Genomic DNA, 14,903 nt, shown 5'->3' with positions numbered 1-14,903 from the left:
GGAGAAGGAGGAGGGTGGTGGTGGTGGTGGTAGTGGTGGTTTTGGGTGAGGGGAAGAGAGAGGGGGGGGGGGACACAGAAATACATTATGTTGTACCAACGTCATTCATTTCAACGCGTAGCCGTGATGGAGCGCCGGGTGTCCCCGCTCTCGACCAACGCGCACCGCTTTTCTCTCCTCTCCAGAGCGTGGTGCGCTGCGAACCGGGCCCCAAGCGCAGATCCATTAACGAGTACCGAGGATGAACATCAACAGCACGTTCACAAGCACCAGAACCGCGATCACCGTAAACACCGCGCAAGTCTGGACATCCAAGGCCATGGCGCAGCGCTGCGGGCCGATGCTGAGAGGGGGGCTCTCTGTTAACGGCTTGTTCCCAGCTCGCTCTCTCTTTCTCTCTCCGAACCCCCCGCCAGGTCTAGACGCGAAGCTTCAAAGCGGCCGAGAAATCCACCATAACCGATGAGGAAGAAATGGAGAGGGGAAGATACAAAAAAAAAAAAAATGTCTTCCTATGCCTCTTCACAATAGCGTTTCACAAAGGCACGGGAAGAGATGCATCATCCTCACCATCATCATCGTCATCAGTCTGCACCGCGATTTCTCCCCGCTAGTCAACACCTGTCGGTGTTTTCGCCTCTTCCCCTGCACTGACCGACAGCCAGGCCAATAGATTCGCAGGGCTAACAAGAGAAAAAGGCTGTGCGCAGGCTGTTCGCAGCTGCCGAGCAGCTTTCCGGTGAGTGGGATCCAAGGAGATGTACCGGGAGCCTGAGAGGCGGTCCTCCAGTGATCAGCGCGCTGCTGCTGGACTACCGGCTTCAGACATCACCTACAGCCGGGGGAGGGGCACAGCCAGCCCCCTTTTCTGACTATATCGACCACTGAGACCACAATCATAACCTCATTCATCTCCCTCCCCACCTAAAAATATCGTGCTGGAAGCTGTGGTGATTTATGGCTTATCATTAGCAGCTCAACACGAAGGGGATTGGACGTAAAAAAAAAAAATAGTTCAATCACCATCTTCTTATCATGCTGCTCTACTGGCGTGATGTCAGCCTTCCTTATTGAAGTTTCTATCAGGTGCAGTGATTGCAGTCACCTGCAATCACTGCACATTGTTTACAATCTGTTTCACAAGCTTCTACACCAAGATGATCAGAGTACTCAACAGTAGAAGTTGTTGTTTTTTTAAAGATTTTTTGGCTCTAGTGGCCTTTATTTGATAGTTAATTGACAGGAAAGTGGGTAATGAGAGAAGGGGAAAGACATGCAGGATAGGTCGCCAAGGCCGGGAATCAAGCCTGTGACAGCTGCGTCGAGGACTAAGGCCTCAATATGTGGGTTGTGCTTAACCCCTGCACCACCACAGCACACACCTCAACAGTAGAAGTTTAAAAAATAATAATAATTGACAATCAACACACACATCTGTTAGTCAATTTTACCTACTGAATGAAAGATTACTTTATAGTTTGGTAACTATAAACTAAAACAACCTTTGTTAAATCCTGTTTCTTGAAGGTCAATATCTGTCTTTTGGGTTAAACTTAAGCTTCAGTGAACTCCCTTATATTTAACTCATTACTTGAAGTTTACATAATTCTTCATAAGAAAGGCCAGAATAGATTGTATGAGGCTTAATAAGAATGGGTTTTTTTTAAATTAATGACACCAAAACCTATGAAATATCTTTATTTTATAGGTTCACCAACAAAAACATTTTTATACATGGAGTTGGGACACAAAACAGCTTTAAAATGCTGAAGTTTTGCATTAAATCAAACAACATTGCACTGTTGAGTGTTGGCATTTTTTTTTATCTGTTACAATCAAACTATGTATATCCAGAAGATTATTATTACATTCTAAAAGATAGTCTTTCAAATGTAGACACATTTTTCACTCAACAACCAAATTACTTCATAACAATGATCTTAACCACAGTACAGCAGCTTTTGGCATGACGAGTAAAGAATGGCGGACCCAAGCAGAGAGCATTTTTAATTAGTGTTAAATATAGGGAAACTTACAGAAGGACATGGGACAAAGACCAGGAAACAGGCACGGTAACGGAGGAGACAGTGGGGAACCATACAAACCGGAGAACTTAAATACGCAGACAGAGAGGAAAGAGAGCGGCATATAGGAACCAGAGGGACTAATCAGAGGTAAGTAGAGGCAGGCAGAGGGAAATTGAGAGATGTGAAACAGCTGGGTAGGGAGAAAGAAACAAATCTGAGACACAGGAAAACCATAAAACCCTCAAACTAACATAAACAATAAACACACAAACCAAAGGAAACAAGTTCGGAACACAAGCAATGCAAAAAAGTGAACAGTCCTGCAACAACAAAATTTAAGACCTGTCTTTGCTATATTTAAGGACAAATTACATTTTTTAAAAATGAATTTAAGACATTTTAAGGCCTTAATTTTAGAAGGATTAATTTCAGAATTTTAAAGACTTTTTAAGGACGCACAGTCACCCTGATGACAGCTACTAAAACCATAACATCTGACTTTTTTGTGTTTTCTCCATAGAGTGGACGATGAAAGTTATACAGTTGACACTGAATGAACTAATAAAAGAAAATTAACAAAGTTTCCAAAAAAAACCTTAAAGTAAAAACTAATAGAAAAGAAGAAAATTAAATAACAAGAAAAGAGACTGCTTATAAAGCTAAGAGGTTTCAAAATTATTAATCTGACTTAGCTAACCAGAAGAACAATGTATAGCATCAGGGCTTCTGTCTGCTCTGTGGGGTTTTATGAAACATCAAGTTGTTCACCTTGCCACATAAAATCAGCTTCAAAGTGACCATATACAAAAAAAGGTGCTACATAAAAAAGGCTCTGATTCTGTAATTCTGTTTAGTTTTGATCAAGTTCTGTCACATTACTTTACATTTGGATCTCAGGAAACAGTGAAAAAAATAACTATTCTTAAAGGATTGATTGCGGATTTGTTTTGTATTCTGACAACAAATTTGAGCCAGAGTTGCTTTGTGTGCATTTTTTTTTTTTTTTTGCCGTATTCGAACAATGCATGTGAGCAGAGAGATGATTAGACGAGCAAACAGATGTAAAGGGCGGCCAGAGAGCAGAACACCAATGTGATGTGTTGATGTCATAAATATGCTAATATGCACGCAGTGTCATCTGGTGACATTTAGAGCACTTTTTCAGCTGACTTTAGCTACATGTCTCATAAAAATGTTATTTTTGTGAACTGAACTTTGACCTAGTTGGTAATAAGTCGGAACTTACACAGAGGATTCAGCTGAATGGAACTTTATGCTTGCAAACGAACAGGTTTCCTTGCTTTGTAAGATTTCCTGGGGATTTACAAATGAGGATTGTTGAAATGAACACAATTCAACTCCGCCGATATATTGCTGCTCAATTTTTATGTCAACTAAATGTGGCACAGTAGCTTTAGATGCCACTGTTCTAATGAAAGACATTCCCTGTTTGTTCTGCATTGTATTTAAAAAAACAGAGTAGAAATTACTACAAAGTATTTCCACCAGTATCTTGGTCCCAGCCTCTTTATTGCTACTGGAAATACCCTAACCAACCTGATGGAGCTTTATTACTGTCAAAGAATAAAACTGCAGCTGTTGTCATTTTCCATTCTAGGCATAGTAAATATTTATCATATTCCTATAAATGGTTAAAACTTTTTCCTAATGCAGTATTATTCATATTTTTGTGATCTTTACTTGTAAAAGGTTCAGTCTACTTGATGATCCTGCTTGCTCTGTTTTTGAAGTTATGCCAACCACACAACAGAGTCTTGCAACAACAGTATTCATAGCCCTTAAACTTTTTAATGCTTGGCATTACATAAGATACATTATAACCACAAAGCGCTTTTAAGAGGACTTAATGTGACAGACTGACACAACCCATGCAAATAAGTCATTGCAATTACATGGAAGGAAAATTATGCATGGTTTTACTTTTATTTTTTCCATCATAAAAAGCCAAGGGACCGACCAGACGGGCCAGGGAAAAGTTGTGTGGAAGATAAAAGCAGGGTTATTTTATAAAGCAATACATGAAAATTTGATGCAGCACGTTTTAGCCCATCACCTGAAACTGAAAGAGTATGACACAACTGCAGCCCTACCAAGACACAGCCAACTATCTGAGATGATAGCCTGCTCAAAGAGGGTATGATAATGATAACTCTGGAGGAGCTTTAGAAGTCAGTCTGCTGACTAAAACCAGGCCTTATGGAAGAAAAAAACCTTTAAAAAATAAACCCTGCGGTGAATTAAACACTATTTAAACCTGCAAATAACATAAAAAGGGTGGAGAAACAACCCTAAACATACAGCTAGAGGTGGTATTAGATCAAAAAATGTGCAACAATGGCCTAGTTAAAGTCCGTACCTTAATCCGACTCTGAAGCCAGACCTGAAAACAGATGTTCACAGATTATATCCATCTATTCTGAGTGAGTGTGAGCAAAGCTGGTCAAGGTATACCGCAAAGCTGACACCGCAGTCAGTGGTGAATTCACAAAGTCAGATGGGGATGTAACTGTAGTCGTTTTAATAAACTAGCTGTGTTACACCGAAACATCCTGTTTGTGATTCCATTTCATAGTTTTGCTTTTGTCGTCAACAAAGTTGTATCACGAAGCACATTTCTTAACTGCGAACAAAGACGATCTGCGCTATAAGGCAGTGAACGTGAGACGCCCTTCACCCAGAGAGACGCCATGACACACACTTTAAAAGAGCAAGCAGCTCTTACACATAGTGACTACTCTCTGAGTCTGCTGCACACTGTAACGCTAACACAACAACAGCACATCTTGTGTTCCGATTAGGCGATCAAAGCGGCAGAAACTTTAACTATTAATGTACTTTTTCCTGTCTTGCCCAACTATTCCAATTACTGCTTTCTCAGTTTGCTCTTTGCACTGCGAGCAATCTACTACCACAGTTGTGGGGTGACTTTCTTGGGCAACAGTGTGGCGGTTTGGAACATACCAAGCATATTGATGACGAATGCTGGCAAGGCAGATTATGCTTTGGGAGTGCTCTGAGAACTTTTAATGGATGTTTTGATCCCCCCCCCTCAACTGCCCAGCCCCAAAAGATGCTGCTGCTGGTGTAAGCCGTAACAGCCTAGAGTCCACGTCGAGTGTGGACAAAGTCTGTTTCCAAGCAACATTTCAGCACTGCCTTTCAAACCTACACGAGGAGAGTGTTTGGTATTCAAAACGTATTCCGCGTGGGGCCCCTTTAAGGCTCGGCAGTTGTGAGTGACAGGATGGAAATGGCCCCAGTTCCCATCTGAAGCTTGTTCTTATCCATTGGCATGCAAATCGTCACTTTGGCCTTTATTTTGCCAGCGATACTTAAAGTGAACATTGTTATACTCATGAGCAGGCTGCAGCGCTTGTCCCGTAGCTCAGGAGCAATCACCGTTGGATTGTAAAAAGAAGTGCTGAAAGGGAATACTGATGCTACAGCTTAATCCTCCACACATCAAAACTAGCCCAGTTAGCCGCTCGACACACAGATGCACAAAGGCAAACCCGTAAGATCCACCTGAGAGCTCTGGTACGGATAAAAAGACCTCAGAAGAAGTTCAAAAGAACAACACCAAAGGAGCGCAGTATATCAGTATTTTTAAAGCCATAAATAATTTCCGAGGCACTTTCTGCACATGCATGCTGATAAAAGCAACGGCTCCTGAAAGGCAGGCTTTCAGTGCACAGAGAGGGGTATGGTGCATCACAGCTGAGATATGACAGTCGTCCTCAAACATGCTCCCACACCCCACCCCACTCATCTGTGGTTGTGTGTGTGTGAGAGACTCAGTGAGCAGATTACATAAGCCTGTCCTACCTCTGTGGGCTCCCTCTCCAATCTCCCTGACATTTAGACAACAAAGGTCACATCTGAAAGTCTAAATCTGTACAGACACCAACGCTAATATACCCATACGTATACAAAGAGACAAAGAGAGTATGTATAAAAGGCCGTAATTTCTCACTGTAGGTAGAAATCTTATATCAAATTAAACTTATTGCTGTTTCATTTGACTTTCTTAATGTGAGGCAGAAAGATCACGTCACAAGATTTATTTGTATTCGCAGCTTTTCAAAATCCGGTCCGGTCTGCAGCCACAATTTTCGCTGAACTTATTGAGATATGTGATAGATAAACACAGGTCATTACATAATTGTGAAGAGAAATGAAAATGTGTTGTTTTTATAGTAATTTACAGATAAAAACCTGATCAAATGTGGCCTGACTTTTTGTACTCAGTAACCTTGCAACACATTTAGCTGTAGTTCCAGCTGGAAGTGCAGCGAGGCACGTCTCAATCAACCCTGCACATCAAAACACCAACATTTCTTTGCTAAATTCAGACTGGATGGAGAGCACCAACTTTCAAGTTTTAGTGCAGATTCTGTACTGGATTCAGGGGTGGGCTTTGACTGGGCCATTTTAACACATGAGTTGACTTTGATCTAAACCACAGGAAGACCTAAGCATGTAAGCAGAGCTCATTTCGACTTTATGCATCTTTTTCATAAATGCCAAATGTTTTCCACTATTAAGCCGTTCTGTCAACAGATTCTCCCACCTGAGCCATGAATCTTTGCACCTCCTCCAGAGTTACCATGGACACAATGCTCCTTCAGATCTGTGCTATTTTTCTTTCACTTCACAATTAAATAAAACCCAAATAAATACATTTGTGGGAAATTTCAGACCTCAAGTGTTCCTCAGTTTCCTGTTGGCCATTTTCCCAAATGCAAATCAAACTAAGTGTCTTTATTGAAGGATGCTGAGCTGACTCCAGGAGAATATTGTGTGAGGGAGAAATTATTTCCAACTTTCCCCATAGGACCCTTGATCCAAACAGGTCTTAATTTTGCCAAGGGATGGGATGAAATGTGGAATTTTTTTCAATCTGAACCTCTGAATTCAACTTTGACCTTCTTTTGAAAGTACATATTCAACCACTAGTTGGCAGTATAGATAATGTAGGAGTCAAAGTTTTATTTATTTGTTCATTTTGTATAGAAATAAAGCATATTATCACAACAGAAAGTATCCTGGATAAACTACTCATACATCAAATACACCAGATATTCTTATTTGCAATTACATATTAAATATAGATATATAGTGGGGGATTTTTGTTGCCAACTGTGATTTTACTATGTAACAAAACGTGAAAAGAAAAAATAGCTGTATAAAAAAAGAAGTAGAAATGTGTTCAGCCCAGCAAAGAATACTTTATTACCCATAACAATAAAACCAAATTACAAGCTATCAGGGATATGCCCCACCTTTTGTATCACTAGGCAAAACTAGCAACATAAACAACAACAAATTTAGAAAGACCAGATCATTTCCTGTTCCAAGGCCTCTTTCGTAAGGTTTTCTGAGGTCGCTGAAGTCATTGCTGTCCCCTTTGGCTAAGTAGCTGCATATTTAGACGATCTTTCCCCGAATAAGACTTCAATTTTTAGAGCTTGCAAATGAATCTGTTTGTGGTTGGTAGGTATTTCACTAATGGGAGGCAAAACCCACCACACCCATTTCCCCTTCAGTCTGCTCCAATTCTTTTCTTCTCCTCCCATCCCCACGGCAACCACACTGACTTCCTGCTTCCTCCCAGGCCTTCAAGCCACAAAGCGCCCTAAAAATAAAATCGCTGGACTTTTCCTGAGCACAGTTTGTGTCACCATTGTCCGGCCATCAGCTGTTTATTCGTTCAGGACCATTTAGAAAGTCAAGTCAGTGGGTCAGAGCACACAGAGAGCTAAGAAGAATAGACAGATAGATCAAACAGAAGGGCTCTGCCAAGTAGGATGAAGAAATCCTAGTCATATGCTAAACATCACAGGAGTATACTTTCTAATGCCGACATTAGCGCAATATCTGTGTGTTCTCCAAACTGTAGAACAAGATGAAACTATCCTGTGACTGTTTTCTTTGATTCAGTCCCTGGTGAGACTTGCAAATGAACCTGAGAGGATTGCTAGAACTGAAGGTAAACTTAAGACAGTTTTTGAATTTCCTCAGCCTGAACTTATTATAAATGATATTCAGGAAAAGAAATGCATCTGAAGTAGAGCTTAATTAAGGAATGCGACACTGGAGACTGGTTTTAATTTAACATGTCTCAATGGTTTTGCCTTCTTCTTTGATGAAGATTACCACTTAATTCTTGATGGTTCTTGTGAATACCAGCTGTGAAAATCAAACACAAGACCCATGCAGGGAGGAAAAAAGTTACCCTCTTATCTACCTTTTTTTCAAGCAAATCTGTTAATTTTGTTGATGAAAAACATAATTTGTCCAGGACGAGAACTAAATAAAAACTCTTGCGGAGTGACTAGAATGTGTTTGTCCGAGAGTAACTCAATTTCGGTGCAATGAGATGCTTTTAGAATAATAAGAAAAAACATAAAAGTCAGGATGGATGAAATGAGCAACTGTTTTGCAAAGTGTTTGGAGTAATCATGACTGCCAACAGACTAGAAAAGAAGACATCAGGAAGCAGGCCCTCCTGAAATTATTGCAAAGCCAGGCATGCTAACAGCAGCATGCTAACGTGTTACTGGGGCGACTGTTGTCTTGTGATCAGAAGATTGTAGGTTTGATTTCAGCTTCCTCCTGCCACATGTTGATGTACCCCTTTGTATAAATGTGAGTGTTAACGGGTGAATGTGCTTTGAGTAGTCAAAATGATCGGAAAAGTGCTACATAAGTTCAGTCAGTTTAACATGCTAATGTTAGCATGCTGACATGTAAACCACAGTGTCAACAGTAAAACTGACACGTCATACAATCCATTTGCTGTTCAGACAATGGAATCAATGGAATATAGCACTATGTGTGTAATTGAGATTAATGAAAGCGCTAATAAATAGTTTCTAGCTGCAACTTCTACTACATCTTATAGATTTACTCCTGCTCAAGGCAGTTTGACACCCTCTACCTCGCCGAGTTGGGATTGGGAAAAAATCCTAACTGGGGATTTTACGTTAACTGTATTTCTGACCAGTTAATAAAACGTTATGGATAATGAATAGAAAAAAAAACACAGTTCCTGAGAAAAAAACTAGAATTGCCAGATCAGACCTCAAATGAAACTGGAAACTTCATTTCCAGTTTCATTTATCACTGTCTCACTTTTTTGGGTAAATATCTGTCCATCTATATTGTTTAATACACAAAACCTTTATAAATATACACATTTCTCAATTGGATTTTTAAAATCCAGCTAGTATCGGAAGAACAGCAATTTGCCACAGTTTTATATTCATTGCACACACATGTCAAAGTTATTAATATTCTCATTTCACAAGAAAATATTCTATTTTCCCTGCATTTGAAACTATGTCTGCAGATATGATGAAAATAAAAGACATGATTGCATGTTTTCTTTCTCAGCCCTTAAAAAGCCTCTTCATTGAGTCATCTTTGCTCCCTCTCCTTCCACAACAAAACACAATAACAAAGCAACAAGAAATCAACTTTTAGGAGAAAAGATAAAGCTATAGCCTCCCCAAATCCATTTATGATTCTCAGAATCAGTACCAGTGTGTTATAAAATAAAGCAAAACAGATCATTTGAAACCCCAGCTGTGGCACATGGGAAACACTCAAATGAACTGTGCAATGATTTGCTTGGTTGCCTGAATCAGTGCCACTTTACTCTCATTCTGCTGCGCTGGTTGTGAGTGTTCATGCTCACTATTGTCACTATTCATCAGAGCCTTGACTTTGCCACCTGCGGCCCGGAGCGCCAGGAAGCAGGGGAGAGATTTGTCCTTTCGGATCCGTCCCGAAGTTACCGTTCATGCCGTTCATCAAAAGAAAAATAATCTACATGAAGATTTTTACAGGTCCCTCTAAGTAAATTAATATTTATTTCTGTAATTCACAAAAAAAAAGTAATTCATTTCTTAATTTTCATAATTTTAGCCCCATTTCTCAGAAAATTAGAAGATAAATGTCAAAAAGATATGGGGTGATCATTTGTTGTTTTAAAAGTGGTTTGTAAATAAATTTGGTATTGTACAGTTTTATAACGCCAGCAGATGACGCGACTCCCCAAATCATTAAGACTGTGAAAACATCTCACTGCGACCTTGGTTCCCAAAATCAAATACATCATCTACATTCAAATGAAAAGAGGACGTTGGGCCCTGAGCAACATTTCAGTCATTTTCTCTTCATAAGTAAGACACCTCTGATGTTGCCTGTGGTTTATGGTTTAATAGGAGGAATGTGACAGTTGGAGCCCATAATGTCTTTGTGTTAGCTTCAGTCCTTGTGAATATTCCTGAATGGGCTTTACTTTATACTGCAGTAATTATCTCTGCTGCCTCTATAGCTTTTTTCACCAAAAACCTTTTCCTTCCACTCAACTTTCCACTGATCTACCTGGATGCAGAACTCGGTAAAGAGCGCCTGTGCAATAATAACAGCTCTCTACTGAACAATTGTAAAGTAAGCAGTGACCCTGACACATGGGAATGCCATCACATAATATTTGTGTTTTTCAATTGGTATTATGCAATATTAAAATTTTAAAATAAACTACATTTAGGGTTTCTATTTTTATCATCAAAGTTAACATAAAAAATAAACTATATCACTTTGAATGAATGAATTCTCACACTATATCTTGCATAGTTTGACTCCCAAACTAATATGACTACACACAGGCATTGATGATCACAAGAACAAAAAAAAAACATGCATACAAACACTCACACACACACACACACACACACACACACACACACACACACACACACACACACACACACACACACACACACACACACACACACACACACACACACACCAGGCTGCAGTAGGCAGGTGTTTTCACATGCCTGAAGGGGAGGAATGGGATGAGGCAAGGGAGGACAAGGTGAAGGAACACAGAGAGAAAAAAACAGTAGGGGAGAAAAACTGATCTGCAAAGAGGAGAAAGAAGGAAAGGAATGAGTTCTTAGGTCACAGGGGGAAGAAAATAAGGAGGCGCGCAAAGAATGAAGAATGAGGTAAAACTACAAAGACCTCGGATGGGTGGTTGCATAATCCGTGTCTACAGCGGAGAGTTTGCTCTTATGCCACATGTGGTGTAGCACAGTAGCAGGGAGGTCAGAGGGAGAAAGTTAGGCTAAATAATGTACACGAGAAGTGGCAGCTGCCAGAAAAATGCAGCCCATCGTATTCAGAGCCCTCCAGGATATATCCGAACTCTCAGGAAACTGAGAAGGCAGTTAGCTTCTGTCTCATTATTTTATGGCAGGATAAAGTGATCATGGTTAGAGGAGTGTGTTTGATTTAAATTACAAAATGCAGCTGGAGTAGTTAGTAAAGTCAGACTCTCAGATTACTTGATGATTCATTGTTAGCATGATAGTTCTGGGCAGTGAACTATCATTTACAGTGAAAGCTACAAACTTTTCTCTCCTCTGAATGAAGAAGCTGCACAGACAAAAACATTTATAAAATACAAATACATGTGTTGAATACATGTAGAATGTGTCATTCCTTTTACATATAAATACAATTAGGTGTCTTGTTAAAAATGGAAAAACATCTTTGGAATCATTTAAAATGATAAAATAACCAAGAGCATACATAATAGCTGTGTTCATAGAAAAAAACTATGAGGTAAAAGAAATAGGAATTAAGACCATCAGCTGTATAGCGTGCAAAAAATATCTATACCAGATACTGACTGTCTGTTTTCTAGGGCAGTGCAATGAGTCCAAATTCAATTCCACTATTTATTTTGAGAAAATTAGTTGACAAAATCAATTATTATTGTAAAATGTTGGCTTCATTTTCAGTTCTTCTTTTGTTTAAGTATAACAAAGGAAAATCTATTGGGTAAAATTCAATATGGAATGAAAAACCGTGCAGTCTACAAATTAAAAACTAAAACTACTTCAACCATATGGCAGGATTATCGACAATAAATTGTCTATACCCTGCTTTCCTAGTGCACAACAAATTATACTGCATCAAAATCCAACATGATATGAGACTCAATGTGAAATCCACAACCTGCTTTATGAAGTCCGTGGTGAATTTCATTGGACAAAATACATAAAACATCTACATGAGCAGATTACCTGACTAAACAGTCCACTAACATCAGCTTAGTTTGCAGATAATAATAAGATAATAATTATTATCTGCAAACTAAGTGAAAAGTTAGTTAGTGTACTATAATTACATTGATACAATTTGATCAATGTTATTGATCAAATTGTTATCACTTTAATAATAATAATAATCGTTTATTATTTTTCTTCCAACTTTACAATATAAAGACTGTAAAGTAAGTGTCAACAATGAAGAAAAGAACGACACTAAATTATCACTAAGATTGTCCTGTCAGACAGACTGACAGCATGCAGCAGTGTTTTGACTGAAGGCCCTGGAATGGATTAATCCTTAATAACCAACCATCTGGCCTAAAAATAAACAGTGAGTCACAAATAGTGGACAGTGTGAATCCTGGTAAATTAGAAATGGAATACGACCCAAAAGATACCGCTGCCGTTCAGCAGAAAGTGTTTATGTGTTAAAGAATCTCATTATAGGAATCACTGCCTGTTAGCACAACCTTGTTATTACTCCTCCAATGTGCCAGCAGCGCAGCACCGAGATGGAACAGTGCATACTCCGGCTCTGACGAGACATGAGCTGCACACACACAAGTCTGTGCATGATCTGACAGAGTACAGTGTACAATAGGACGATGCTGTAAAACAGGATGGGCCAGAGAGCACAGCTCCTCCAGCACCAGAGAGCACGCAGCTCTCCTGAAAAGTCCAAATGGCTTTTGAAGCGAGCGGTGGAATCCGCCTTTATGCTTATGTAAGAGAAAGGCCCTGAGCCTTTCTCCTTTCCCTAACACGCATACAAACACACTCAGCATAAACGTGGTCACATAGCCATGTATACACCATCAACCCATTTCTTTGGGAAGAATCAGCCCGGGGAAGCTCTGATCCAACCATCCGCTTCAGACTCAGGCAGGGACACTGCTATTAATCAGAGCTCATCATGTACTCCCAAACAGCGGCAGCTGTTGGCGCGCTGGCAGGTGAACAATGCTGAATGAACGCTGATGAAGGATTCTGGGTCGCCTCTGGGTTATTGCGCAAACTATGCATGTGCGCAGTTATTATGGGCATGGATCTATTCCCAAGGCTTCTCCGAAATAAGGCCTTAGGTGAAATTACATGTACAGTGTGTTTGGCTAAGATATCGTTAGCTGGTGCTACTCGCTGCTAATCTAATAATAAATGTAATGACTCATCTGTCCTGACAGATTTAATACCGAATTCTGTGTAGCAGCATGTAAAGGGCGTACACGCGTGTTCGAAGAGGATGCATCATTCAGAGTCACTCTGTATATTAGCAATAAAAAGGCACAAAAAAAAAATTCACACAACTTTAAGATTACCTATCTATAAACAAAACTGCTATGTATATGTTTGAGATTTTATGTACCCAATCGATAAGGGGAAAAATGTGAAGCAAAGGAAATCTAGAGGCAGTTTCTTCTGCCAAAATGACCCAATTAATAACTGTTATGCCTAGTTAACATGGCAAGACTTTTATACCAGTTTTCTCCTTTGGAGAATCTTAAGAAGGCCCTGATGATCAGGATGGTTCTTGAGTTATGCCTGCTGTGTTTGGTGTGTTAAGAGTGACCTGGTCCACTTGTTATGATCTAAAATCTGGGATATTCAACATGTTGGATTGTCTTGACCCGACATCGCAGCGTGTACGGTGTCCCTTGAGGACAAATGAGTACGCAGCCTGTTGAGCTCGACCTGCAGCCAATCAGAAAGCCAGGTGATGGAAACACAGGGGGATTCGAAACAAAGACAAAACAATGGCCATGGCGCACTATAAAGTCTGACAGACATCAGAGACATTTTTTTCTACTGTGTTTTTCTCACAATAGAAAAACACAGTCCATAATGTATTGCCATTGCTTCTTGTCTGTTGGCCATGTTTGTTAATCTGAACTCACGTTTGGTCTAGGGAGGTTTGGTGAGATTTCCTGTCTCACATCTAAATGTTTGCGTGTGATGTTTTGCTCTGTCCATGTGGCTCAACTCCAAAAACATCACACCAAATCTGTTACAGGTACAATGTTTTTATCGTCATGTGTTGTGTACTCTCAAGCTTTGAAAATCAGCCGACAATTTAAAAATCTGGAAAAGGGGAACCAGGCATTGGCTTTTCATCACCCAAAATATTTATTTTCTGGTCTCCTTTGTTGTCTCCCAGAGAATCTGTATTTCTGCTTAGATTATGTCACACACAGGTCACTAATAATGATGTAAATTAGATTTTATTTAGGGGTATCAAAGTAAAGATGGCTGGAAACACTTTTCAGATTCGTATTTGTAAATATTTTGAAAACGATGTATAATTTTCCTTTCTCTTCTCTGTTATTATTATTGGTGCTTCATATAATCCCAAAACAACATGTTGTTCTTTGTGTGTATAAAGTAACAAAAATGTGAAAAAGTGTTTAAATAATTTGCTTTAGCTCATTTTTGGTGCTGCTGCTCCTCACATGGATAGAAAGAAAAACAAGAAGAAGTCCTTCAACTCAACTTTGCTCCTTTTCATCCATGCCTTGTTGTTTGGCCAACTAGCTCCTGCCTGCTGACTCATGTATTCATAGTAACTGGATACCATTGCATAATATGATTAATACTGCAACTTAATCATATACAATTTCTGTTGAAAGTCCTAATCTGCATGAAATCCCTAATAAGACAACTCCCCTCCTTCTGGACAAGTTGACAGCAGAGCTTCGGGCGCAGCATTAGCAACACGCATCATGCAGGCTTC

At 39.7% G+C, this 14,903-nt stretch overlaps 1 protein-coding gene across 8 annotated transcripts in view; it reads right to left on the bottom strand.

The window, feature by feature from the left end:
* The window catches only part of arhgef9a (Cdc42 guanine nucleotide exchange factor (GEF) 9a), a 63,424-nt gene that overhangs the window by 32,890 nt on the left and 15,631 nt on the right, over positions 1 to 14,903 (bottom strand). The window contains exons 1-2 of one of the 8 annotated variants that reach the window (XM_008419632.3): positions 571 to 897; positions 101 to 430 (exon numbers count right to left, since the gene is read on the bottom strand). The exons of 5 other annotated variants lie outside the window; for them this stretch is intronic. In XM_008419632.3, the coding sequence (XP_008417854.1) occupies positions 101 to 226 (126 nt within the window). In that variant the 5' untranslated portion in view covers positions 227 to 430; positions 571 to 897. 2 more of the 8 variants (XM_008419634.3, XM_008419631.3) reach the window with 2 other exon arrangements.

This window comes from Poecilia reticulata, chromosome 10 (assembly GCF_904066995.2).
Source record: "Poecilia reticulata chromosome 10, P_reticulata-male-v2, whole genome shotgun sequence".
Classification (NCBI taxonomy): Eukaryota; Metazoa; Chordata; class Actinopteri; order Cyprinodontiformes; family Poeciliidae; genus Poecilia; species Poecilia reticulata.
This window is presented reverse-complemented; position numbering and strand designations above follow the sequence as displayed.